Consider the following 27,305-nt stretch of genomic DNA (forward strand, 5'->3'; position numbering starts at 1 on the left):
ATGTCTCCACTACTGCTTGTCTTAACCTTTCCAGAATACAGCCCCCATTCGTGGGATGCTGCAAATCAAATCGCCTGGCACTGTGCCAACACCTTGCACTTCCGGAGCAGTGTGCAGGAAAAGTGAACTCTTGTTGAACTGGCTTCTGCACAAAGTCAGAAGCGCATGGTGCAGGCAGAGAACACTGCTCTATTAAATAAAGGACGAAAGTGCTGCATTTCCTTAAGTAGTGCAGAAAGTACAGCCAAATCAAAGAAACCTATACTTCCATATAACTAGATCTCAAGCATTCATCAATTTCTTTGAGATGAAGACTGCATTTGTCATCATAAACTTGCCACTACCAATGCCTCACTGATGCAGCATCTGCTCTTAGTTTCAATAGTGGGTTTAAGGGTAGGGGGCACTACTGTATTGTGGGTTCTTTGCACCGTTTTGTGAACCTAGTGGTTTGCGTCCCCTAACCTTAAAAACTTCCTTATAGCCGCCGGCAGGCTGCTGCTGTGACAGCATCTCGAACTAAGGTATGTGTAGCACGGCGCCACAGAAACCCATGTATCTCTTAATGGCAAGTTATGGGACCTGTCGGCACCATCTACGTCTTGCAGGGCCAACCGCTGAAGAGAAAGGATGCAAATTCCAGAAAGTAATGTCGTGCATTTTTGGCGCAAACTGTTTTTATTTTTAGGCTCACTGTGCTTAGCTGTCTCTCCCTGTTCATGCCAAAAGGCTAACTGCAGCAACATTTAAATTTGGTTATTAATGAGTAGTATACACTACTGAAACAACCTTGGCAAAACTGCAGGCCTAGTAATTCTGTCATTTCTTTATTGCCAGTCTTTAAATAGGGCCTAAGCAGACAACACATGCACCTGGTGGTTTGCAAATATGACCCAAGTTGCCTCGGAGATTTTTCAATGCACCGTAGGTAGCACCTAATTTCTAAGGTCGGGCTGAGGAGCTGCACATACTAGACGTGTGTTGCTTCCAGCAAATGGTAATGGCAGCTTCTTTTTCCCTCCCAGTTTCAGTTTTAAGAATGTTTATTTCTACAAGCCTTTTGACTCATATACAAATGTAACATTTTGCGTGGAGGCTGTTCTATACGTACACGATCTGAAACTAAGCTTCTACGCGGTCCAAAATTTCGTTGGAGCTGGCCTTCAACACTTCCCACATAAGGCACACTGACGTTTGCTTAACGCAATAGCAGCAATTTAAACAGTGAGCCGCCACGTGTTTTCCAAAAATACACAGTTGGGTTCATACCTATATCGAACTAGGTTGCTGCATGTGTGTGTATGCATACAACCAATGCACACATGTTAATTGTATACTGAAACCAAGCAACACTTCATTGAAATAACTTGTGAAGACCATAGCCCCGACATTAACGGCAGCTGTAGGTTTTTTCCTGGTATTTAGCATGTTAAAACAAATAAGAGAGAAACAGTTGATTACAAAAATACCTAATACTTATCAACTTTCTTATAAAGGGAAAATTCGACATCCACCCGATCGCAGCAATTGCTACAAAGGAAGCCCATACGGGTTCCTTGAAAAAAAAGCATTGCAGTTGAAGAGTTCATCCTGGTCTGGGACACGAAGCCGGGACCACCGCCTTATCGGTGCAACTGCTCTACGATCTGAGCTAACCTGCTGGGACGAATTTTTTTTCAACTGCGAGGCTTTTCTTTTGAGGAACCCGTATGGGTTTCCTTTGTAGCAATTGATACGATTAAGTGGATGTCTCATATTTCCTTTATTAATTACTTGTCTCCATCTTGCAGGTTTCCACAGAACTATTACGTCAAACTTATGCTAGTGTTGCAAGAAACTTAAGAATATAATGGCACGGTAAAATACAGTAACCTATCGCAATAAAACGGCTAACTGCAGAAAGCTGATGCAGTTTTACGATTATTTTGAAGTATAAAAAGCAAAAAGTCAGTGAATTTAAGCCTGCATTCCTGCAACAGCAAGAAACTTGGTTGCAAACTTGAAGCAGCTAGGCCTAGTGTTAGAGTGCACAACAGCATAAAATGGCCACACGGCCATGCCCCAAACACAAATGGCTACAGCTGCCAGCAGGTCAGCCTGAATGATAAGCAAAATGCCAGCGGTGGAGACTTCGATTAATACCGTTTCAAATGTACACTCATGGCAAAAAGTCCGAAAATTCGGACAGCAAAGGGTTTCAGCATGTGAAATTTTGGACGTCTTTATGCACTGGCTCAATGGGGTACGTGGCAGTGCCGCAAAGGCGTCCGAATTATTGGGTGTGTCCAAAAAACTGCTTGACTGCATTTCATTCTGCCCATTTTGACCAGCTGGGACAATTACTTTTCAAGTCTAAAAAGCAAAAATTCAGTGGGTTTAAGCCTGTATTACACAAATATTTTTAAATGTAGCACAATTTCTATGCACTTTACATTCATATGTGAGCGGCCCCACAAGATGTAGTCGTGCTTGAAATGCACGTAAGAAGCCAATGTCACTGGAAATTGGTTTGAGACCACATTTTTGTCTTTGGAGCACATGTGGATGGATCTTGGTTGATTGCCCGAGACAGATGGCTGCAGAAAGTGCCATATCAAAGACTGCCAGTTTCCCCCAAGCAATCACTCGAAACCTTATGTCGTGCTATGTTTCTTGGAAATATTCAAATGCACATAGGTAGCTGTCAACACTGCTCGCCCCTGACAAAAAAAAAATTTTTTTTTCTTCGAAGGACAAAAGATACAATGCCTTAGATGCAGGCATTTTAAGGGTTTGAGTAAATCTCCCTGCTAGCAGTTTTTGCAATGTCACAAAACAAAGGCATAGAATACTACTAGCTATAACCTAAATGCGAATAATTAGTCTGCAAAAAGTTTGCTGGAGCTATACAGTGCCATAGCTAATACAATCATTAATAAAAAGAAAGACTATTTCCCAATTCGTGTTGAGGAATGTAACGCAAAGAGCAAAATCACAAATTTGGGCAAAAGTTCAAGGCCTGCTCGATTTACTCAACTAGTTCAGTATGCGCTGTCCCCTCCTATCCATTGTCACCATTGGTTCCAAACAAGTACAAGCTCAGTGTAGACAATGTTCACGGCAGGCATTACGCCGGTTGTGCTGGGCTCATTGCACACAAGGACAGAACTCATGCAAACTAGTATGTGCAATGCATTGTGAATTAAATAGACATTGGGTGACTGGGAATGGAGAATTAAGTCATATGACAAGGCACCCAATGGAATGAAAAATAAGCTGCATCTGCGTGTAATACTTATGCACAAGTTTTATCTAATTGCATCATAAATGAACAAGTCTGTGTACCGAAATAAATATGTTTGGCCAAGAAATGAAGGGAATGAGTGGGAACCACATGGCATTTCAATTTGGTACCTGCTTCTGCATCTTTGAATCAGTTCCACGCAAGATGACATCTCGCTATATGTGCTGTGTGCTGCTATGTTTGCTTTAAGTGTCCCTTTCCAAGCACAAGGGAAATGGTACTGCACTATATATGGCAAGTGTAGGAAGAATCACCTTCTTGGTGAATTACTAGTCTATTTCAGGGTTTGCTGTTAGTTTTCCTTTCTGTACAGATACTTAACTTACTTGGAGGAAAGCATTATAAACGTTCAGCAGAGTCAGCAGGTCTCCCTCAAGCACTGAAAATTTGTATTTTGCTTTCCTCTGAAAAAGCCGAAAACAGGTGGGGAAAAGAAATGAAAGACAAGTTAGCACAAAGGCTCATACAAGTAGGGAAGACTTGAATTTTCAATTGGCTGTAATTCAGTAGCCATAGCAAATAGAGTAAACAAAACTTTAGCCATGTAGCTGTGAAATTTCCACTAACTTGTCACATTAAATTTTCAACACTCTAACATCCTAAACTTCAAAAAAAACCAATGCATGTGCACGGCTTGCATCAATGGCTACCTTGCGAGTTGGACACAGAATTACTTTAGTGATTCTGTTTTCTACAAGTGATACAGAATATAGGACTATTCCACACACCTTTCCTGGTATTAAACATTTTTGACAGTGCGATATATAGTACACTCATTGGTGAAATGTCTTACCTTCGATGATAGGTTAGTTGGAAGGTCATTGATGAAAATTAAGAAAAGTAGAGGACCAAGGACACTGCCTAGCAGCACACCAGACGTGACACCGGAAAGGTGCTATTAAAAGTTATTTATGACTGAACTGTTGATACAAGGAGAGGAAGTTTTGAAGCCAGGACAATGTTAGTGAATCTAACTGGAGAGCAGATAGTTTGGAGATGAGGTGACAATGAGCAACATAATCAAAAACTTCTGAAAGATCTAAAAAGATAGTTTGCTGGTTATCATTCATTTCCAGTGTAGTTCAGCTGTTAATTAAAATAATGGTATCGCTGTATTTTGTACTTTGATTTTTTCACTTTGTATGCACCCTGCTAAGGTCCTGGAAAGAGGACCGCAGTATCAATCAATAAATAAATAAATAAAAATGGTGCTTCATGATAACACTTTTTTAAGCGATGTTCATTTGGAAGAAATATCTTTTTCAATTTTAAATGGTGGCAATATGTGATGCTATATGTTTCATGCCCCAACAGTGTTTTGTCCTCTTCACGTCTTTAGATTTTATGTTCATCAACTCTGGCTATGCTCGCAATTTATCCTTGGTGTCTAGATGCCAACATATGCTATCTTCAGGGCCTGCCCTGCTTACATCCCCGAGTGAGTGCACTTGTCTACAGGAGTGCTTGCATGGAGATGCCACAACATGCAAAGTTTCCCTGATGGTACATGTAGCCAGGCCTCCTACCTTTGTCAACATTCAGGAGTTTAACTCTACATCCATTGTAAATAATGTGTATTGACTTCAAAAATTACTTTCAGTTTGTGCACTATGATTTATCATGTACTTATTGACACTCACTTATGGTGACAATTTTTAATATTAGCATGAATAAGTGCTTTGTTGCAGTATTCAATTGTAAATGATCTCAATATGCTCGCTATTTTACACTCAAACATGGATAAAACAATTTATTCAACATAATAAACCTAGAATGGTTCTCACCAATATCAGCATGTAACAAATATAGGATACAATGAAGGCATTTTTAAGTCAGAATGCGACTTTGTTGTAATAAGGTTCAACTGTAATGATTTGTCTAGTGCATTTTTTAAAAGCGAATACACAGTAGCTTCGTGCTGCCACTAGTGGATGGCAATTTTCCTTTTCATGAACTTTCCCCCACCTTGCTGGCTTTCACACAACTGATTTGCCAGAAGGGAATGTTCAGTGGTATGCCACTGGAGCTGTCAAAAATTTATTATCTGCATAATAGCAAGAGAGGATTCAAATGTGCATAATAAAGAGAGACAAAACAATGAAAGGCAGCGAGGTTAACCATACAGATGTTCAGTTGGCTACCCTGCATGAGAGAAAGAGGATGAAGGATTGAAAGGAGGGGACAGAGACTTCATGTGCACAGTAACGGACGCAGGGTGTCCATAAGCATGCACAATCAAAGGTTTGCTCTCTGTATGGGTGTTGTCCTGTAAGTGTTTGGGCATTTCACAATAATATAGTTATTGAAGAGCAGTGACTGCCCTTACCGCTTCTGCTTTCCTGCTTGAAGGAAACAAGAAAATGGACTCTATTTGCAGCATTGAAACTATTGTCAGTGCCTCCTCTGAGCAACCAAATTCTCCTATAAAAAAAAAAGAATTTGTAAATTGTAAGAATGTTCTTCCCAATTCAACATTCTCATTGTGGTGACCACATACCAGATGCCAGTAACATTTTTGCCTGCATGGCTGGTACTGGAAACATGACCATTTTCATTCCCAACTCTGTGAGGCTGCCATTCTTGTCAAGTGCTAAGAAAAAAAAAACAGTGTCACCTTCTGATGATGACAATGGTGCTCTGCTTACCTCCCAAGGCATAGTCCAATTCTAATGCATTAATAACAATTCTGGAAGGGGGTGGCTGAAAAATGTGAAACATGCAATCCTCAATGGCACTTTGGTCAACAACATTCCTGCAAGCAAGAACAAGGTGTACTGCTCACCGAAGGAAAGCTGAAATGTGCAATGTTGTCCACTCCCAGTGACTTCAACTGAAGTATAAAGGTTGACAAGTTGCTTCGCTGTATCTCCGGGGTTGTGAACATTGGAAGCTGTTTAAAGTCATCCTCTGCAAAGGTTTTTTAAAAATTATATAAAAGTAAGTCTCTAAGAGAAACAGATTATAATAAGCACCGCTTCAGTACCACAAGCAGTATTGGCCAGTACTAACCTCTGAATAGTCTGTAGACCTTCCCTGATGACACTCTGCCTGCCCGGCCAGCCCTTTGAGTGGCTGAGGATTGTGATTCAGGCACCACAACCAAAGCATCTGTGCTTGTCTTTGGGTTAAAGAAGTTGAGCTTCACAAAGCCACAGTCTACCACTGTGTGAAAGCATGATACATACATGAGCTACTGAGTCAAATTACAATATAACTCTTATACAACATACCATAAACAATTCCATTGATGGTAACAGATGCTTCAGCAATATTTGTTGCCACAACAACTTTTCGGACTTTTGGACTGAAGGGTTGAAAGGCTTTCATCTGTTGAGAAGTTCAAACATATTTAATCAGTGACAACTCGCTAATTTCTTCGTGAAAATATAGTTTAGCACAATGATGCTTGAAAGCCTCCACTCTATTAATTTCCAAGGTCAGATAATGACGCAGATGTGCAAAATTTGGAATGTACAAGGTGTGTTCAAGTCCTAAAGTCTCCGATTTACTTTCAGCATACCCACTGGTACCATAAAGCCAAAATAGCATGTAGTTTGTAATATGTTCACCATGCAGACAGACACATTTTCGCAATGTCATGGTTTCATAGCCCCTGCAAATGCTCCTCTGCGGATCTGTTTCACACAATGAAATTTCACAGATTCAAGAGCAGAGCAGCTCAAAAAGCTGTGACTGTAGACAGTGAATTTCACAGTGTTGGAAAAAGTAAAAATTGCTGCAGTATTTAGCAGCAGGTTAAGAATGCATCAGCAAATGTTCCTCAAAGGGCCAAAGGACCTCTTCAGATCTTTCCACTTCTTCCTTCTCTTGCGATTCACATCACCACCTTTACTTTATGCATGCACGGCAGCAATGTGAACTCTCTTTACCAAATGGAACATGGGGGCCATTTGTTTAGTATGGTGCAATGCCCCAACTCTATTCCCCATGACAGCACGTGTCTAATTGTGCTCCTGGGGGAGTGGGCAATGAGCTCACAAGGAAGGTCTTTGGACCAAATGGAAGGTCAGGGTAATCATTGCAATAATCCCATTTCAAACAACCCTTATTATTACAGTATATGGATTTGTATTGTAAGATGCCTTCTTTGTCTCCAAACCTATCTCAGCAGTTTGTGCATGTAGCGCATGGCCATGACATATTCGTTGCTGAACCAGTGGATACTTCCTGTTCATGTTTTTGCAATATATAAAAGAACTACAAAGTGTTCAGTGAAGACAGGATTGTTAAGCTCAGTGCAGCAGAGATTATATAACAATTTTTTCAGCAACACATCATTCCCTATGACACGTATCAGAATCTAAGTGATAATGATTGAATGCATTAATAAACTACAGCTCACCAATTAATATATTTTTAATAAACATTCATAGGTGTAACATTGTAGTTACAAAACTCACACAGTTCAGCATACCTCTTTGTTATAAATCCTGTGACTATCACTAGGTCAAAATGTGCAAAAAAATTTACTGCTGTTTCAGTTAATGAAATCCTTCCCCCCGTCTTTTCTGTTTTGTTTTTTTTAAGTGTAAATGCTATTGAGTTGTTTCAACTACAAAAGCATAATTTATTGTTACACCTAAGACCTCCACTGACGGCACTCCGTGAAGAGTTGCAAACAGCTCAAGTCACACCTACTTTACTCTTTCACCCACGTACTTGCCTTTGTATGGAGAAAAGAGTGCTTGTCATATCTAGCATAGATGTAGCGCAGCTGTAAGACCTGCATTGGGAACTGCCCAGCTGCTGCTTTTTCACATGCTGTGGCAAATTCATATAAATGCTGTAATAGAACTGTCTTATGCACCGATACAAACTCTCACCAAGATTGCATGAATGGAAGCATATTTCAGCAGGATCATGCAGTGTAGTGATGCATGTCTATGCAGTTAGCGTTCACTGCAGAGGCTGTAAGTCTGAAATAGGTAAGGCTGCTCCTATGTTTATCTAAAATAGGTAGTTTTCGTCGGTATCATTAGTACAGACTTGAATTAAAGCAATGAAAAATTTGTGCATATGAAAATTACATGCAGGTAGATGTGACACATGAGGAGATATCTAAGAAATTTTTTTTTTTTTTGCACAATGATGTCTTATTACTCCATACAGACAAGACTTGTAGGTAATCCAGGTATAGCCATATAGGAAATCCAAGAATGAGTCAGTAAATAGTGTAAGTAATAGCATTTCATAGGCACCCATCGAGTTAGAAATAGAGATGAAATTATCACTGTAGCGAGTCATTGAAAATCGCCAAACATTTATGGTATACCCATAAGGCATCTGAACAAATTAATGAACAATTACGACAGTTAGCTTCAAGACATTTCAAAGCAAAATATTTCCATGCAGGGGAAAAACATTTTTGCCATTTTCAAGTTCCTCATCATGTATGTATGGCATGAAGCAGTAATGTCAGAGCACTTAATAACACTGCTTATCTTAATATTTGATTATCAATGTTTGCTTGCACGTCATAGACCGGATCAGAAGTAATAACACAGTAAAATACTAATGACCACACACTATATCCCATGTAGTCACCGCACTTCATTGCAAAAAACAAACATTATGATCACCTTTTAAAGGGACACCAAAGGAACACTGAATCAATCTAAATTGTTAGACCAGCTTGCTAGAAATGTTTCAATGTTTCTTTTATGCACAAGAGATGAATTATTAATTGTAAAAGAAATTGCAATTGAAGGGGCTGTCCCAGAACAGGATGTCTTATCCAACTAGGCCACCAATCTCAGAGTTTATGCTCTGCCGGGCACCACACTCCCATAAAAAGCATGGAGACAGCAGCATGTGAAGAAGTAGCACCAGTGAGCTCAGTAGGAAAAGTGAATCAAATTGGGCAAACTATCTTTTACAGCGAAGCTGTCAAAAATAGCTGGAAATATAGCTGGAAAAAATTGGCCCGTCCATCTACCACCAGCACACCAAAATATCCTTCGGCACAACCCCATGCGCATGCTGTTACGGTTGGCGTGTAACAACCCGAGCAAAGAGGATGCTCTACCACCATGCCTCATCGAAACGAAGGGTGGATTCCTAATTTGCTGTGGTTCTCTCGAAAGGTTACCGGTCTGGCAGTTGCACCGCAGTACTTACAGGCCCCTTCGTGTGTGTGCATGCCTAAGCGAAACAAAGAATGGATTCCTAATTTGCTATGGTTGTCTCGAGTGGATGCTGGTCTGGCGGACACCCTGCAGTGTTCACAGGCCCCTTTGTGTGTGTGAGTGAGTGAAAACCCTTTCCGCGAACTAGACAGGACCCTCAGGCTGCCACCAGCGGAGGCACGTTCGTGAAAACGTCAACTGAGAGAATGGATCAATCGCTCATCCACAACTAGGTGCCCTTTCCGTGAACCAGCGACGTGTGAAAGAGAAGGGATCAGCTTCCTACGATCCCCAGGACCCACGGGTTGCCACCGGCAGAGGCAAGCTCGGGAAAACATCGTCCTGGGAAAGCGGGCGCCGCCGCCAAGCACCATGGGACTCGGTGCATGTCACGTGATGTTGACGTAAGCAAGATCCCGCCTACGATTTTAGTGGGCCTATTTAAAGGGCCCCGAAATGTACTTTTTCACTTCATTGTCTTCTTATCATTCACCAACCATTGAGTAAAGCGTGCAAGTTTCGCACCAGAAGTCGTCTCGTCTTTGTCCAGTCACCATGGTCTACCGGATGCCTGCAGCCCGCCGACAACGTCACGCTACCCAATAGTAATGCCGATCAAGGTTGAAGAAACAGGGGTCGCAACAACTGTCAGCAGCGGTGGGGTATGCTACCCTGGAGAACGCAACAATGCATGAAAGAGAGAGAGAGACACTCGCGATTGGCTGCGCCAGTAGTGACGTCACTGCTTTTTGTCCCAGCCGAGCGCGCACACGCAGCAGTTTCTTTCCGGCTCCGAAATGGGTAGGCCACGAGTCATACGTACTCCTGAGAGCAGGCAGCTTTCGATCAGCAACACCGCGAGCAGAACTGGGAACGAGCTCGTCTACGCTGTGCCGATGCTGCAGCCCGGGCACAAGAACAGGCTCGTGCAGCTGAGTGCAAGCAGCGACTGATTACCGAGGATCTGGCAGCCTACCAAGTTGTCGTTTAATGAACCGTTGGGATTAGCCCAGTGATAAACAACGGGGCCGCACGTTTCAGCTTCGCTGGTTAACCATCTGTAGGAGTGCTTGGGCAGTGATATTACTTTTCATGCCTAAATGAAGAATACTTCATCGGTGGCTGACTACTATTTTCCAATAATAAATGGAACACACGTCAATCACGGAAGCTGCTGCTGTTTTTACAGTCATAGTGCCAATCCTGACCAATGTTTACATTAGTTTCTCGGTCATGAAAAATCTATTCTCTGTAAAAGTGACACTTTGGACACCCTGAAACACTGTTCTATCACTTTAGCTTGACTTAATATTAGCCATTAGTGCCCTCATAAGCAACAGAATATTTTAAGGCACTACACAGTTTTAGACTACTTCAAACAATAGCCTGAGAGTTTTTATGTGGGACCCAACACGGTGGCTTAGCAGCTATGGTATCGTGCTGCTAAGCACGAGGTCGCGGCATTAAATCCCGGCCGCGGTGGTCGCATTTCGATGAGGGCGAAATGCAAAAACACCTGTGTCCCATGCATTAGGGGCACGTTGAAGATCCCTTTGTGGTCAAAATTATTCCGGAGTCCCCCGCTAAAGCGTGCTTCATAATCAAATTGTGGTTTAGGCACGTAAAACCCCAGAGTTCAATTCAATTTATTTATATGTTGGCTCTTGTTCTCCATACCTGTTCTGACTGAGGTAGTGACCCATACAGTGGCAAAACATACATGCTTGAAACGCCAGGAGTGTTTTTTGTATTTCTTGAGTATTCTCTGAAACATTCCAATGAAAAGCAGTGAAAAATTTGTATTAAGTCAAAGAAAAGCGGGCACTGTGAGATCACCTTGTTAGAAAGGTTTCAATGCTTCTTTTATGCCGAAGAGATAAACTAACTTTAAAAGAGACTGAAATTGAAGGGGCTGTGAATAATAATTTTAAAAAAAGAAACTAGTACACGTGTCACTATATCTTAAACTTCAAACATGAAGTAAACCGGTTTCTTGATAATACAGTCAAACAAAAATACCATCATTGTATTCGATATACATTATAAACATTATATATAGTATTTGTTACATGCTGATATCAGCGAGAAACATTTTAGATTTACTACATTGTGCTAAATAATGGTTGTATCTATGTTCAGTATATAAATATTCAATCGCATTATTAACTAATAATCTAATTGATAATAGCATTTTTCCGAATAGTTTCATAAAGTTTAGCCCACTGAATTTTTCCAAAAGAAATGTGAAAATTTCACCATTCTACATAACAATCATCACATGCAACCATGTACATGTAGAATTACCCTAAAATAGTGAGGTGGCACAGAGCACATCAGTGCAAGTTTTATGAATGAGCCATGTTCTAATTCCCAAGGTACAGCATGAAGCCATAGCTAGAAACATTAGGTAACATACCATAAAATGTGTTTTTGTCCCGAATTGGACACCCAGTAAATTCAGCTCAGTGAGAGCATGCAGTCTCATAGTAACTGCACAAAATGAATTACATATCTGGCAAAACAAGGCACATGACAGCAAACAATGCTACAAACTTAGTAAATAGCGACTTGCTGGTGGTTGTGTGGCTGGTTACATCTTGGTATAATGTACTGCATGTTTTTTTGTAGTTTTTTTTTCCAGACTGCATGTTTTCAAAATTGGCTGTGGCAGTTACTTGGTTACCGTGATTTGTTGTGCAAGTAATATGGACACCTTTGTTTAACCTAACTGGAAAGGAGGAACTGCGTTAAGTCCCACAAGCAATTTTCAAAATTTGTTAGTAGAAACAAAATGATACAGCTCCTCTACGCTGCCCAAGAACACTATTTCAGCTTTCCACATTAATAAAATATGTCTGTCTAAATATATGTATAAAAAAGCACCCCTGCCATTCATGAATATAAAATTTACCAGACACCATCTTTACATATACATGAATATTGTCACAGGCGAAACAGAGACAGCCAGGAGTCCACGTCTTTACCAGAACCAGACAAAGAAAACTTTCCCCTCTTATTCCGACCCCCAAGCATGTACGTGCCACACCAGATGGCTCATATGTCATGGCATGAGTCAATATAGAACTGAAACCTAGTAGCTCACAGCTACAGAAAAGCAGCAAGAGGCCTATTTTATGTCACAGTAGAGCAATATCATTTGTGTTAGGTGCCACTCAAGTATAAAATGCAAGTACAGTTTCCATAAAGGTTATCCAGACATGCATGCAGATACCATCTGTCAAAAAAAAAAAAACATCCCAGGCCAGCATACTGGTATCTACAACAGGCATTAAGCGATGCAGTGACAACGGTGAGTACACTGTAAAGGCAGTAATGAGGTAATGACAGCAGTAATGAGGTAGTGCCTAAACTAGGGTAAATTAGCCAATGTGTACACATATTCACATTAACTTCAAAATACAGTAGAGCCCACATATAAGAATCCGCACTTAGAGCAAACTCTGCGCTACTACAAAGAGTTTCTCTACACCCAAAATATTTCAAAAGGAGTCTATGGGAGAGCCATCCACTTATAACGACCAGGAGCCCTGCTCAATTCAGTTAGAATAAATAGAATAAACCATAGCACGACAGTGTGTCGACAAGCCGGGGAGAAGGCAGCACGGCGTCTCCACAGCATATGCCACGTAAAAGAGCCAATCAGTGCAGCACCGTGCCTCTTTTATTGCGATAGCAATTATATGGACACTACAGGTGCATTTCTGCCATCGCTGTGAAGTTCTGTATAAAGTCCAAAGGCAATAAAACAGTAGCCATGCGCCGCATGCTGTATGTGTGAGAGAAAGTGTGCAAGGGTGAGCCGGCGAACGTGGTTCAATCTCGTGTGCGCGAGTGAGGCACGGGAGTCAGGCAAGGGTGGGGGGTCATTCTCCAGCGGCTGCTAGGGTGCCTCGATGTCCTTGCTTGCCGCTTCATACAGAGTGGAGACATCCGCAGCATCTACTACGGAGTAGGGCACGCGAATGGTGGGCACCGTAAGGACATGCTGCCGGCACTCGTGCGTCTTGAAGGCGATCTGCAATGTGGCCAAAGTGCGCGCCCGCACGGGCCTCATGTTCAAAGCGATCTGCGATATTCGCAGAGTGTGCATAGTGCCGGTAGCTTTGTATACACTGTGCTTTCGACGTTTCATTCACGTTAAAGTGAGAGATGCACGAAGGCCAAGTCGCTTGCTGCTGCCGCAATTCCCGACTCCAGCATTTTGACAGCAAGTTTCTGCGCTCATGAAGGGAGATGTGTTCATGTATACCTGAGCGTGCATGACACTGTGCTTGTTAATTTAGTTAAAACACGGCAGGTTAGTTGGTTTGAATCCATGATAGAATGTGTAAGCGTGACAAGGACGTAAAAAGGAACAGACACACGAAGTCTCTGTGCGTCTGTTTCTTTCTACGTCCTCGTTCAGTCACGCTTACACATTCTATCCTTGTTAATTTATTTAGTAAGCGAAGCTTTATAAGTTTATACGGCCGACAAAACTATTATCCTTACTTTGTACAGCTATCTACTAATTTGCTATCACAATCGGCGCTTCGCCTTTCGAGCAGAACTGCGACTTTTTTTCCTTTATTTATTTACTTATTGTTCTTAGCTTGCACATGTGCTGCTGCAACTGGCTGTCTGGCCTCCTGCAATCATCTTGTATATACAAGGTGCTTGGCCTAAGACCACGCTGACAGCTTTTCAAACTTGGACAATGCCATTATTGGGTCAACATTACCAGAACAAACTTCAATCACTGATTTCTGCCACTCTAGCATTGTGCATGTCAATTTTGGTAATAAAAGCGCTCTTCTGTGCCTTGTTCTGTTCTTTATTGGTAGTTTGGAGGAAAAGTCCAATTATAACCAACTTCTGATACAGCAAACACATTTTGTGCAAAGAAACTGTTCATTATATCTGGGCTCGAGTGTACCTGTTATTAGCATTTGCCTTCTTCCTACTAATGACACAACTGTTTGATGATTCATAGGTCAATATGATATTATTCAAGAATATGTGAGAAATGAATAAAAATTGCTATTTACAGAATACTGGCATACCAGAGGTACCTAAGGAAGCAGCAGTGCTAGCAGCGGCATTTTGCAGTGCTGCATTCAACCACAAAGCCTTAGAAACATTACTGTGTCTCATAAGTCTTTTTGTCAAAGAAAAAATTGACAATATGCATTCATTAAGACTATGTTGCTGCCAATGTTTTTATGCCAGCTGCCAAGTACCTGAGCGATTCGTGGGACTTAGAGTCCAAAAGCAACACTGGAACTAAGTAGGTCACAGTCATTCATTGCAATTATATTTCTGCGTGCTTTGCTTGAACTGAGATGTCACCATTCACTCTACTGCTCTCGTCTACATCTCTTATTATAGAAACAGTTCATGGTACTGGTCAGGTACCTATTATCAATACAAATGCATTGCTGTCCAACTAACAGTATTGTGAACCATTCCATTTTTAACTGATTGACTAAGTTTACTTCCCCAGAGCAACACGCGTTCTTTGAGAGGCAACAGAGAGGAGGTCTCCAAATTAATTTTAGCACCTGAGGTTTTATAACATGCACCCAAACATTTTTGCATTCTATAACCCTTAGAATGCGCCCACCATGGCCAAAGATGTTGAACTTGAAACATCACGCTTGGTAGCACAATGCCACAACCTCAACTACCATAGCAGGCAACTATTTCAAGGGCAACTAAGACTGTGAGAGTAAGAAAGAGTAATACTTACTTAAGAAGATTGACAGCTTCTTCAACTTCATCCTGGCCTGTTAGGAACACTAACACATGGCCCATGCGTTGGGTTTCATGAATTTTCACAACAGTTTCAACAGCTGCTTTCACATAGTTTGGGATTGGGTTAGACAGGTAGTAAACTTCAACAGGATATGCTCTTCCTTGAATGCTTAAGATTTCTGCTGAAATATGTTTGCTGAAATGGTTCAGTAGTATTATGTTAGCACACCTCCTGATGTGTACCCAAAAAAGTGCTTTTGAAGAGTTATAGAGTCAGTGCCATAATAATATATCAATCTGTCCATGCATTGCTAGATTGCTGCAACATTCCGCTAGTGATAGATTTTGATGTTTCAAAATGTTCAGTACAGTCACCCTCATATAAACCAAAATGATTACTGTTGCATACACTTAACACAATTGGGCTGTTGACAATTAACTGTCATATTCAACTACAAAAGCAGCCCAAGGTAGGCTCGAGCTTTGCTCTTTATAGACTTTGATAATGAAACAAACTAGCTATACTGAACGACAATGCAAAAAGACAAAAGAAAAATGGAGACACACATGAACACAAGTGCTCCATAAGTTCTGATTTTCTTCTCTTCTTGTGCTACAGATGAATATGGTCAAACCTTACCAATATACCCTATGCTGCATCAGGCCAAGCCATGCTGTATATTCCTGTCACTATGGCATAATGACATAAAGTACCTTGCATTATTTTTTTTCTTGTTCTTTTTTCTCTCTTGCTACATCTGTGTTGTCTGTCACAAAAATCTTTTATCCTTATTGATGCTCCGATTCCCTCAGCTACTTTGTACCCAGAGACTTTTTTTCTGCACTGTAACCAAAATCTTATAAGGCATAGTTGGCCGTAACTGTATAAATAAAGTCACACTAGCCGATATGATAATGATATATGTCTTTGCATACCTTTCAGTGTCACTGTGGAAAAACTGTTTGAGAACTTCTGCTTCTAGTGTTGCAGATGAAATAATGAGTCGAAGGTCTGGCCTCTTAAGAAGTATCTTCTTCATAAGTCCCAAAGATGTATCAGTCAAAAGAGTCCTTTCATGGGCTTCATCCAGCATGAGAACAGAATATGTGGGCAGCAGTGGATTGGCCATAATTTCGTTGACAAGGATTCCTTCTGTCATAAACTCAAATGAAGAACAAACATGCAATACGATGTCAATAGGACCATGATAATCAGTGCATATACATTGTATAAGCTGAATGACAGCAGTAAATGCAAAAGTGGCTCCTTACTTTGACCCTTGTCCTTTCCCTGTCAAAGCACTCATCAAACCGCACACAATAGCCGACCTCTTGCCCCACCAAGCAGCCCTTTTCTTCGGCTACTCTCCTCGCCAACTGTACAACATTAAAAGAAAAGACCATCCTGTGTCAGTGTGACACCACGTTCACTCAAAGTGATACGTACCGTTATTGCCGCCATTCTTCTGGGCTGCGTGACGCCAATCATCTGGCCCTTCTGCGCCCAGCCTGCTTCCATGAGGTACTGAAATTGCCTTACCTTTAGTGTAAACACGGAGACATAGATATGCTTCAAATGATTTCTCACCTGTGGAATTTGCGTACTTTTGCCGCTGCCAGTTTCCCCAGTTACAATCAACACTCTGTGCTTGTCTACAAGGTACAAGATATCCATGCGATTCTGCAAGACGCAGTCAGCCCCCATGTATCAATGAACAGCTATAAACGAGCAGAGGATGTTTTATTATAGAGTTCTCACCCTGTACACTGGAAGCCTTTCCCTCTGCTGGCTGATAGAGAGGGAAACGTTTGGATTGTACACATAGTTCGTGTACTCCGCATTACCACTTCTATCCTCGATTATCCATTCTTCGTTCAGGAATTCCTTGTCACCTCCTGGAAGAACGCCAATACATGTCGACAAAACCGCAGATCGTAAATATATTTTCTATATTCACCTGGTTTCTGAAACACTGGTCTTTGAAACATTATTCTGCCATTTAGGTTTTCACGCTTCGCTTCTGTGACATCTGGTGATGCCACATATGTAAATACACAACGTGAACCAGAGCTTGCAATAGGATTGAAAGTCGAGCAAGCGCACCTTTCAAAAGCGTAAACAAAAATGTGCGCGCATCGCCACCATCACCCGTGCAAACTAGCCGGAGCCAGACGGACGGATGCCGACAGCTAAGTTCTATTTCTATTTTTATTTCTAATCGCAGCGGCGGCAAATCTAAATGGAGATAGGGCCAGCATAGTAACGTAGGTTGCAGAGAATTGGAGCACTGCGAAGCCAGGAGAACAGGGCGATAAAGTAGGTCGTGGCCAACACATAACAGTTAGGACTAAAGGGTTAATAGTTAGGGCTAAAAGTGTGCTTTTTGTGTGTGTGTGTTGTCCTTTTTTTTCCTTTTTTTTCCTTTGGTTATTGATTTGGTTATTTTACTAGCTCCCTTTATTCTTCTATAGATTCCCAGTGGTCTTTACTATAGTTAATTTTTTTCCCTCGTTTTTACACGGTTAAATAACAGTAGGACAAGAGATTCCATGGGACGGCCGGCTAGAAAAGCCAAAGAGGAAGGTGGGGACCTCGTCCAGTGTGAGAGGTGTGAACGATGGTGTTATTTGGATGAAACGACATTCAAAACCGTGGCGGAGGCGGAAGGGAACGGCTTCGTGTGCAGGCTGTGTAAGATGATTGAGAATTTGGAGAAGCAGCTAAAGAGTGAAATGGCGAGGACAAAGGAGGAACTCGAGAAAGAAAAAACGAAACGCGCAGAGTTTGAGGAAAGGGTCGAGAGGGAGTGGGCCTCAAGAATGGAGGCTGCAGAACGGAAATGGAGTGAGGAGCGAGAGAAAAGGCAGCAATTGGAAAAACAATTGAAATAGATGAGAGCGAGAGAAGCGGAGAGGGAGACACAGCAGGAACGGAAGGAAAAGGTAGCAGGAGGATCGCCCAGTGGAGCAGAATCGGGGGCGGTCACGTTGACGTGGGGACCGCGGGCGACACAGGTGCAGAGGGATGAGACGACAGGAGGCAGAGAAGGCGAGGAGGCAGGGAAGAGCCAGCCGACAGAGACAGGAGGGAGGCAAGATTTGCTTGAAGACCGAAAGGTCTGGGTCGTTGGAAGCTCCAACGTATCGCGAATACAAACAGCACTCCTCAGAACAGTGCAGTATGACAGACGAGTGAAGGTCGAGTGTATGCCGGGGGCTCGATTCGAAGCTGTGGCGGAGAGAGCCAAAAGCAAACTGAAGGAAAACAGTGAGGGAAGAAACCTAGTAATTTTGCACGCTGGGGTGAATGACGTCCTACAGAATAGGGGGCGAATGCTGGGCAGGCAGATTCAAGAGGGAGTCGCAAAATTAAGGGCGGCCTCTGAGGCGGTGCACATTGCCCTGTGTACTGTCCCAGAGATCAGGGGACAGGGCCCTTTCATTGAAGAGCAGGTAGTGGCGGCAAATGTAGTGATTAGGGAGTTGGGGCGAGCCCTGAAGTGTGATGTGGTGGAGGTGAACCGAATGATTGGAGGGAAAAACTTCCCCCCTTTCGGCCCGGATGGCATCCACTACACTACACCAGCGGGATGGCAGGTAGGAACGAGGGTGGGTCGTAGGGCTCAGGCTTTTTTGCAGGTGCGCAGGGCGACCCTGCAAGCCAAAACCTAAAAGATGAAGGACAGGGGAGGGGGGGCAGGACAGGAGCACGGAGGAGGAGGAGGAAGAGGAAGAAGGCAGTAAATGTGGGGTTCATCAACATGCAAGGGGGAAGAAATCGCATTAAGTGGGACGAAATAGAAGAACAGTTACAAACGGAAAATTTTCAGGTATATGGAGTTGCCGAAACCCATTTAAGAGATGAGGAAGAGCCACCATTCATTGCGGGATACACCTGGGTTGGTTGCAACAGAAAAAGGGAAGAACGCAGAGGAGGAGGCCTTGGGGCGCTAGTGAAGGGACAGGACTGGGAAAGGGTAAGAGAGAGCTGCAGTGAGCACATGTGGCTCAAGGGCACCGTAGGGAATGTTGAGACAATCCTGGGAGTTGTGTATCTGAAAACGGGGAATGGGTCGAAAGAGGAGAATGCAGAACATTTCAAATGTATGGCCAAGGACATCAGGGAGGTAGCTATGAAACGGGAGATAATCATCCTAGGGGACATGAATGCACATTTGGAATACTTTGACGGGGCGACAGATGCAACAGGGCAGATGTTAGTAGATTTTTGTGAGGCTCATGATTTTGTGATAGTTAATACTGAAATTAAATGTGATGGGAAAATAACATGGGAAAGAAATAACACCCACTCGACAATCGACTACTGCCTAATGTCCCACAAGCTGTATGAACGGTTGGGATGTATGGAAATTGATGAGGAAGGTACAAAAAGCCTGGGGAGTGATCACAAACGAATCAAAATCAGTTTTGGAAGGACAGCACCACTGGTAGAAACTAAAGAAAGGAAAGGTATGAGCAAATTGAATGACAGGCAGCTACAAGAAGTGGCGAAAAGCATTGAAAGCATGGTATCCCAGCAACCACAAAGGGCATGGACATACGACGAGTTAATAGGTATTTTTAAACGAGAGCTAGAGAAGGGACAGATTAGGAAACTAGGAAGTAAGCAGGGTAAATATAAACCGAAAAGCTGGTGGGACCGAGAAGTTAAGGAAGCCGTAGAGCAACGCAAAGATGCGTGCAGAAAACACAGAGCAGCGAAGAAAAGGGGAGCCACACCAGAAGAGGTGGAGACTAAATGGGAGGAATACCTTGCAATGAAAAGAGAAGCAATGACATTAATTCAAGCCAAGATAGCAAAAGTTGGGGTACAGTGGATGTTAGAGATACGAAAAAAAGACAGGAATGCCTCTAAGAAATTTTGGGAACACATTAGGCAACAGAATAAGAAGACAGAGGTGGTTCAGCACTCACTGACCACGCCAGATGGAACAAAGGTAGAGGGAGAGGAAGCTCAGGAATATATTAGGTTAACAATAGAGGCAGCATTTGCAGAGCCAGTGCGTAACGAAATGGAGAACAATGACAACAGCAGGACAGAATTAGAGGAGGAGTACAGAAGGATGACAAGTAAGGAATGGGACAGAATTGAACACAAGGTCCCAGTGGGAACAGCGACAGGACCTGACGGCATACCTATGAAATTGATAAGCATATTAGGCCAGAAAAGTAAACTAAAATTACGACAACTTATTGAACAAATAGTAGTAGGGGGAGATGTTCCACAGGACTGGAAATCAAGCAGAATGTTATTAGTTTACAAAGGTAAGGGAAGCAAGGACAACATTAAATCCTACAGGCCAATAACTATCACATCAGTCATATACAGAGTAGCAATGCAGATGGCGAAGGAGAGAATGGAGGAATGGGCAGAACGAGAAGAGATCTTGGGAGAACTGCAGAATGGATTTAGAAGGAACAGAAGGCTAGATGATAATTTATTTGTTATAACACAGTGCATAGAGATAGCGACAGCCAGACAGAAACCACTATGGATAGCCTTTTTAGACATTAGAGGAGCTTATGATAATGTAAACCGAGAAAAGTTATGGAGCCAGTTGAGGGAATATGGTCTAGAGAGAAAGATGATAGAGTTCCTACAACAAGTTTATACAGATAATGAGGTAGAGATAACATGGGAGGAGGAAACTACAAAGCCAGCTAAAATAAGAAGCGGTCTCAGACAGGGCTGTCCATTGTCACCTCTGCTTTTTATGATCTACATGAGCCAAATGGAAAAGAGACTAGAACAGAGCACAATAGGAACCGACATAAGCTATATGCTGGAAGGGCAGAAGGTAGTTCAAGTACTAGCCGGACTGATGTATGCAGATGATATAGTACTGCTTGCTGACACCCGAGAAGGACTACAGGAACTAATGAGCATATGTGGAGAGGAGGGAGAAAAATTGGGACTCCAATTCAGTAGAGAGAAGTCTGGGGTAATAGTATACAATGCAGAAAGGGGGGAGCCATTGGAAATACAAAGCACTAAGATTGATCATGTTCAAAAATACAAGTATTTGGGCATATGGCTAAACGAGGGCAAAAAGTACTTGGAAGAACAGGAAAAGATCATGATTGAAAAAGTGAAAAGGAACTCGGCTGTAATGAAACACAAGGCACTTTGGAACTATAATAGGTACGAGGTGGTTAGGGGCGTATGGAAAGGGGTTATGGTACCTGGCCTCACATTCGGAAATTCAGTACTGTGCATGAAATCGGAAGTTCAGGCATGCATGGAAACGAGACAGAGAAGTGTAGGCAGGTTGGCCTTAGGAGCACACGGGAACACCCCTAATGAGGGAGTGCAGGGGGACATGGGATGGACGTCATTTGAAGGTAGAGAGGCAATAAGTAAAATAAAATTTGAACAGAGACTCTCAGCACTGGAGGAAAAAAGGTGGGCAGGAAAAGTGTACAAATATCTGTACATGAAAAGTTTGAACACAAAGTGGACACTCCGAACGAGGAAGCTGAGGAATAGATACCTACAGCCGAGGGAGGGGATCCAAAGTGGTTCTAGTGTGGGAAAGGAGGTGAAGGAGACGAAAAGAAAAATGTGGGAAGAAAGAATGCTCGGAAAGCCATCGCTATCAATGTATAGGTCACAAAAACAGGAGATTAAGAGAGAGCTCTTATTTGATAACTCGCGGGGCAGCTCACTATTATTCGAGGCTAGGACGGGGGTTTTGAGGACGAAAACATACAGGGATAAATTTGAAGACGTGGACCTTCGGTGCGCAGCTTGCGGAGCAGAAATGGAGACCACTGAACATATAGTGCTGAGATGCACAGCCCTTCGCCCGACCCAGGCAGAGGGAACAGAGGCAGATATGGAAGGGGCATTAGGTTTTCCCGGGGAACGAGGGCAAATAGATGAGAAAAGAGTGGCAGTAACGAAGGGGAGGCTAGAGGATTGGTGGAGGAAGTCAAGGGATAGATAATAACATAAATCGGGGACAAAATGTTTTCTCTACTGTTTTAGATAGTTATCTTGGGGGGGGGAGTAAAAACTAGGTTGGGAAAAAAAAGAATAATAATAAAATAGGAGGGGGGAGCAAAAGGCTAGGTGGCGCCAGCCGCCGCCCGTTACAAAGGGTATAGCCGCCATCCATCCATCCATCCATCCATCCATCCATCCATCCATCCATGCGGTTTCATCTAGTTTCGGTACTGTAAATTTCAGTGTGCGAAAAATATTACTTGTATTGATGGGTAATAGCGTATACCTAAAGGAAAGTTTTGTTTTTATTGTTTCTGATAAAGTTTCTTATAAATTCTTTGCATTTGTTAAATACACCAGGCAAGAAAGTGATACGCAAGCATTCCCGGGTTTACTCGATTGTAACGGGAATTTTTTTTTTGCGATTTTCCTTGCTTGAATCCAACATTTGAACCCGAAATTTAGATAACGTCAGAATTTGCAATTTTAAAACAAATATACTAAATTCTGCTGTTCTTGATATATGTTGGCAACCTGTATCCTTACGTCTCGATTCAATTCATAAACAAGTCGACCGAAGTCAACACTTCTTTTTCGTTGAAATCGGCGCCACTTTCATTCGTACGTTTTTCAGTTCCACTTTCACTATGGTTAGATTGGGTTAGAGTGTACTAGAATGGGGGAGTGTGCCCAACTCAACGTTTATATATAAATGTTGTGCCCAACCAACACCACAAGTTCTCTAGAGGGTGTTGGCCCAACAGAGGCCACGGCAAGCGGCGAGAGTGAAGCAAAAAAAAAAAGAAAAACGCTGAAATTTGCGGCGGCGGCATCATCGCCTTCTTCTGAATAGAGTTACTGTATGTGCTACCGCAGGTACCTACGGTAGCATATACAGTAACTCTACTTCTGAAGTTATGAGATTCCGGCCAATCTGGCGCTTTGGCGGCCCGGCGACACCACGTGTACCGTCGGCGGTTACGGCGGCGCCGAGCTGTCGTCTGCTCGACACACCGTTGTGCTTGCGTTTTTTTCCGTCACATTCTAATTGATTTTTTGTACCTAGTACGTGCGAAAAAATATACAAGAAGATTACTGATTTACCATCAATGGAGGTTCGTTGCTTCCGTCAAACGATTCCGTCTGCACGATGTATACATACGCTCGCAAACGGCGCGTTTTTCGCTCGCGAAAAACGCGCCATGCGGTTCTAGCTTAATACAGGGTGCTGAATATTTGGCTGCGTGTGTTCAAAAAAATTATTTTGCACTTACCACTGCACTGTTCTTGCTCAAATTTTGCAGAACGTTCGCATTTTGTTCTCTGCTTCGTTCAGTATAACACTTGGCACGATTAGTCGCCTGTTTTTTAAGACAAAAATGAGAAAGTGTTTTCGCCTCTGGAAAAAAATGGCGTCTGAAAAGCCGGCCCTGGCACAGATTTGTGTCACCGCCTGCCGGAAGCAGCAGAAAGAGCTGCTGTCGCGTAAACGGCCGATTTCAAGATGCCGTTTCGTCTCTGAAGCAGCTCCTTCCTGCTGCTACCGGTCTAATGCTGCTAATGCCTACCAACCTAATGCTTACCTGCTGCTGCCTAATCTCCTACCTAGGTTAAAAAAGAAGAAAAGGAAGAAAAAAAAAACGCGATGAATTCTCATAACCAAATTTTCTAGCTCCTTATTGAGAACTTTGTTTTTGTACGTCTCCGTCTTTTTGTCGCTTCCCTACTTTTCTTCCAATCGCCTCTTACTAATCTCTATTGCAGAGATGATTACTTTCCCTCCTGCTCTCGCTGAACCCAAGGGCTTCAAGGAGTTCAGTGGCGCCTAAATCGACCGCTGCGCGGATATATTCACGTTCTAATAAAACATACTCCATCGTTTCCATAGCTTTACCGCAGCAAGCACATGCCTCTTCTTCCTTCTTATATCTTGCTTTATATGTGCGTGTTCTAAGGCATCCTGATCTCGCTTCGAAAAGTAATGAGCTTCCCTTTGAGTTATCATAAATTGTTTCTTTCCTAATTTCGTTTTTTTTCCTCTTAGGTAGTTACTCATGGCAGGTTTCCATTGGCGCCACCCACGATATTACTTCTGCAGCCTCTCTGAGTTTCCCCGCTTGAAGTCCTTTGTTGCTGTGCTGCTCTCCCCATGACTCACCCTGGGAGTGTTAGCCAGCGCCACCACTCGCAAACCTTGGTGGCGGATGTGGAACATCCTTTCTTCCGCAGGGGTCATAAGCACGTGATCGTTTTTGGGTGAAGGTAACTTGCTACCTGATGGCATTAGTGTTGCCTGATTCGAGACCCTCGTTCTGTTATGAACGAGAAGAAAGGGGGTTAAACAAGGGGCCCGATTTTTATTAATCGTATCATAAGAAGCCAACAAACAATGACACAACATAAGGGAAATTACTTGCACTTACTAATTGAATAAAGGAAATTATGAATTAATGGAAATGAAAATGGATGAATAAACAACTTGCCGCAGGTGGGGAACGATCCCACGTCTTCGCATTACGCGTGCGATACTCTACCAATTGAGCTACCGCGGCGCCGTTTCCCCATCCACTTTCTTGGGTATTTATGTTTTACTACTAGGACTAACCATGGGAGTGTTAGCGATCAGTATATATTTGCATGATGTTTATTTTTTTCAGAAATAGCAGAAACACTTCACCGTACCTTGAACTTAAGTTTATCCTGTTTCCCTGCATCCGCTGTCATGTTATAATCGTAGCATTTCCTTGCCTTCTCACGTCACCTTTTCCCTATCATCCCCTCCCCCCTCGTATGGGAACTGCTCCTTCCCCCTCCTCTCCACAGTTCTATCTATGTCCCCTCTAGAATCACGTGTAAGTAGAAAGGTTAGCGCTCCAGTTTCTGCAATTCTTTTGAGGGTGGCCACGGATAATTACAGCTGTCAAGAGGCTAATGTGACCACGCCCAGGGAGCTCCAGAGGGCATTGTGCACATTCGACGCGGTGAGGACCAAACGAGTTTTTCGCGTCGATTTTCCTCTCTGCCTTGCTCCTGTCATGTATACGGACGCTCTGAACCACCCCCCGACGCGGTGTGCCAGACAGCAGCAGCAACCGCAGCAGTAACAGTAGGACAGTCGAAGGAATGAGAAAGCTTCGCTGTCTTTGTGCAGTGCTCTGATTTTTCTGATTTTTTTTTTACATTTACGGTCAGCATTGACGACGACTGACTAACAAGACGTCGAGTGAAAATTCAGCGCTACGGGTACGGCGTTTCTTTATTGAGGATCTGGCTATTACCCTGCCACTATACGGTCGCAATTGCCGCAAAGCAGTTCCTGCTTTGCGGCAATTTTACACATAGCCTCCTCACAAACGCTGCCTCCTCACACGTCTGTCCCGCGAATTTTTCTTGTAATTCGTTCTTTAAGCGGACCTGTAATACAGAGCTTCCCATTTCGTGCTCTCGCTGTAGCTCGTGACACGTGTGAGATAACAGTTGCAGATAAATTTTGCGAGCTTATTTCGAGACCTGATTTTTCATCGCGATGTGCAGAATTTGATAATTTAGTAGTGTTAGCTAAGCAGAAAATTACTGCTTGCTATTGGGAACATCCTCAATTAGATCATGCTTTCACGTTAAGCGAGATTCAATGTGCAATTGCATCATGTCGCCAAAAGTATGCTGCGGGGTCGGACGGCATTACGTGCAATATATATATGCTAAGAAACCTCGGGCCGACAGGTACAAATGCTCTCTTCGACATCTATAACGATCTATGGATAGCAGAAACTGTACCTGACTCTTGGAAAGTCGCTCGAATCATCGCAATATTAAAACCGGGTAAGACGCCCTTGTGCCTTGAATCCTACCGCCAAGTTAGTTTGACAAGTTTTTTTTATGCAAAGTAATGGAGAAAATGATTGACGCGCGACTTCAGTGGTGGTGTAATGAAGCGGATGTGTTGTCCAACTACTTAGCAGGTTTTAGAAAACAGAGATGCACAATGGATGCAACATTGGATATAGTATACTGTGTGGAACACGAACATGCACGTGGAAACTTGGCGATAGCAGTATATTCCTAGACATCAAGAGGGCATTTGACACTGTTAGTCGCGTTCATGTTCTGCTAAGTATGTTAGAACTCGGGATATCTGGTAGGTCCTTGCGATGGATTTCTGAATTTCTATCAGGTTAGAAAATATTTGTTCAGACGGGTGAAGGAAAGAGTGCTGAACATGTTGTCAAACAGAGAGTACCACAGGGAAGCGTATTCAGCCCTTTTCTTTTTAACTGCGTTATGGCTGATGTAACAAGAAGAATGCCATCACAGTTAAGATTTTTCACAGTATATGCAGATGATGTGGGCATTTGGACATCTGGGTATAATGCTCAATTACTTCAGATGGCATTGCAAGATGGCATAATTCATCATCATCAGCCTGGTTACGCCCACTGCAGGGCAAAGGCCTCTCCCATATTTCTCCAACAACCCCGGTCATGTACTAATTGTGGCCATGCCGTCCCTGCAAACTTCTTAATCTCATCCGCCCACCTAACTTTCTGCCGCCCCCTGCTACGCTTCCCTTCCCTTGGAATCCAGTCCGTAACCCTTAATGACCATCGGTTATCTTCCCTCCTCATTACATGTCCTGCCCATGCCCATTTCTTTTTCTTGATTTCAACTAAGATGTCATTAACTCGCGTTTGTTCCCTCACCCAATCTGCTCTTTTCTTATCCCTTAACGTTACACCTATCATTCTTCTTTCCATAGCTCGTTGCGTCGTCCTCAATTTGAGTAGAACCCTTTTTGTAAGCCTCCAGGTTTCTGCCCCGTAGGTGAGTACTGGTAAGACACAGCTATTATATACTTTTCTCTTGAGGGGTAATGGTAACCTGCTGTTCATGATCTGAGAATGCCTGCCAAACGCACCCCAGCCCATTCTTATCCTCCTGATTATTTCCGTCTCATGATCCGGATCCGCCGTCACTACCTGCCCCAAGTAGGTGTATTCCCTTACGACTTCCAGTGCCTCGCTGCCTATTGTAAATTGCTGTTCTCTTCCGAGACTGTTAAACATTACTTTAGTTTTCTGCAGATTAATTTTTAGACCCACTCTTCTGCTTTGCCTCTCCAGGTCAGTGAGCATGCATTGCAATTGGTCCCCTGAGT

The 27,305-nt window shown here is 42.9% G+C and overlaps 1 protein-coding gene and 1 non-coding gene across 4 annotated transcripts in view; both read right to left on the reverse strand.

Moving 5' to 3' along the window:
* The window catches only part of LOC135906675 (probable ATP-dependent RNA helicase DHX35), a 23,962-nt gene extending 1,797 nt beyond the window's left edge, over positions 1 to 22,165 (reverse strand). Inside the window, exons 1-15 of one of the 3 annotated variants that reach the window (XM_065438227.2) lie at positions 21,915 to 22,165; positions 16,943 to 17,079; positions 16,772 to 16,864; positions 16,631 to 16,708; positions 16,456 to 16,560; positions 16,120 to 16,346; positions 15,179 to 15,379; positions 11,107 to 11,194; positions 6,514 to 6,610; positions 6,293 to 6,445; positions 6,066 to 6,190; positions 5,929 to 5,983; positions 5,781 to 5,873; positions 5,610 to 5,704; positions 3,610 to 3,687 (exon numbers count right to left, since the gene is read on the reverse strand). In XM_065438227.2, the coding sequence (XP_065294299.1) occupies positions 3,610 to 3,687; positions 5,610 to 5,704; positions 5,781 to 5,873; positions 5,929 to 5,983; positions 6,066 to 6,190; positions 6,293 to 6,445; positions 6,514 to 6,610; positions 11,107 to 11,194; positions 15,179 to 15,379; positions 16,120 to 16,346; positions 16,456 to 16,560; positions 16,631 to 16,708; positions 16,772 to 16,858 (1,482 nt within the window). In that variant the 5' untranslated portion in view covers positions 16,859 to 16,864; positions 16,943 to 17,079; positions 21,915 to 22,165. Of the gene's footprint in view, positions 1 to 3,609; positions 3,688 to 5,609; positions 5,705 to 5,780; positions 5,874 to 5,928; positions 5,984 to 6,065; positions 6,191 to 6,292; positions 6,446 to 6,513; positions 6,611 to 11,106; positions 11,195 to 15,178; positions 15,380 to 16,119; positions 16,347 to 16,455; positions 16,561 to 16,630; positions 16,719 to 16,771; positions 16,865 to 16,942; positions 17,080 to 17,141; positions 17,356 to 21,914 lie in introns of those variants that run through there. The other 2 variants (XM_065438226.1, XM_070530806.1) reach the window with 2 other exon arrangements.
* A 2,465-nt stretch (positions 22,166 to 24,630) lies between these two features.
* Positions 24,631 to 24,702, reverse strand: TRNAT-CGU (transfer RNA threonine (anticodon CGU)). The gene has a single exon. It is a non-coding gene; the product is annotated as a tRNA-Thr (tRNA).
* Positions 24,703 to 27,305: the final 2,603 nt, after the last annotated feature.

The sequence above is a fragment of the Dermacentor albipictus genome, chromosome 1 (genome assembly GCF_038994185.2).
Source record: "Dermacentor albipictus isolate Rhodes 1998 colony chromosome 1, USDA_Dalb.pri_finalv2, whole genome shotgun sequence".
Classification (NCBI taxonomy): domain Eukaryota; kingdom Metazoa; phylum Arthropoda; class Arachnida; order Ixodida; family Ixodidae; genus Dermacentor; species Dermacentor albipictus.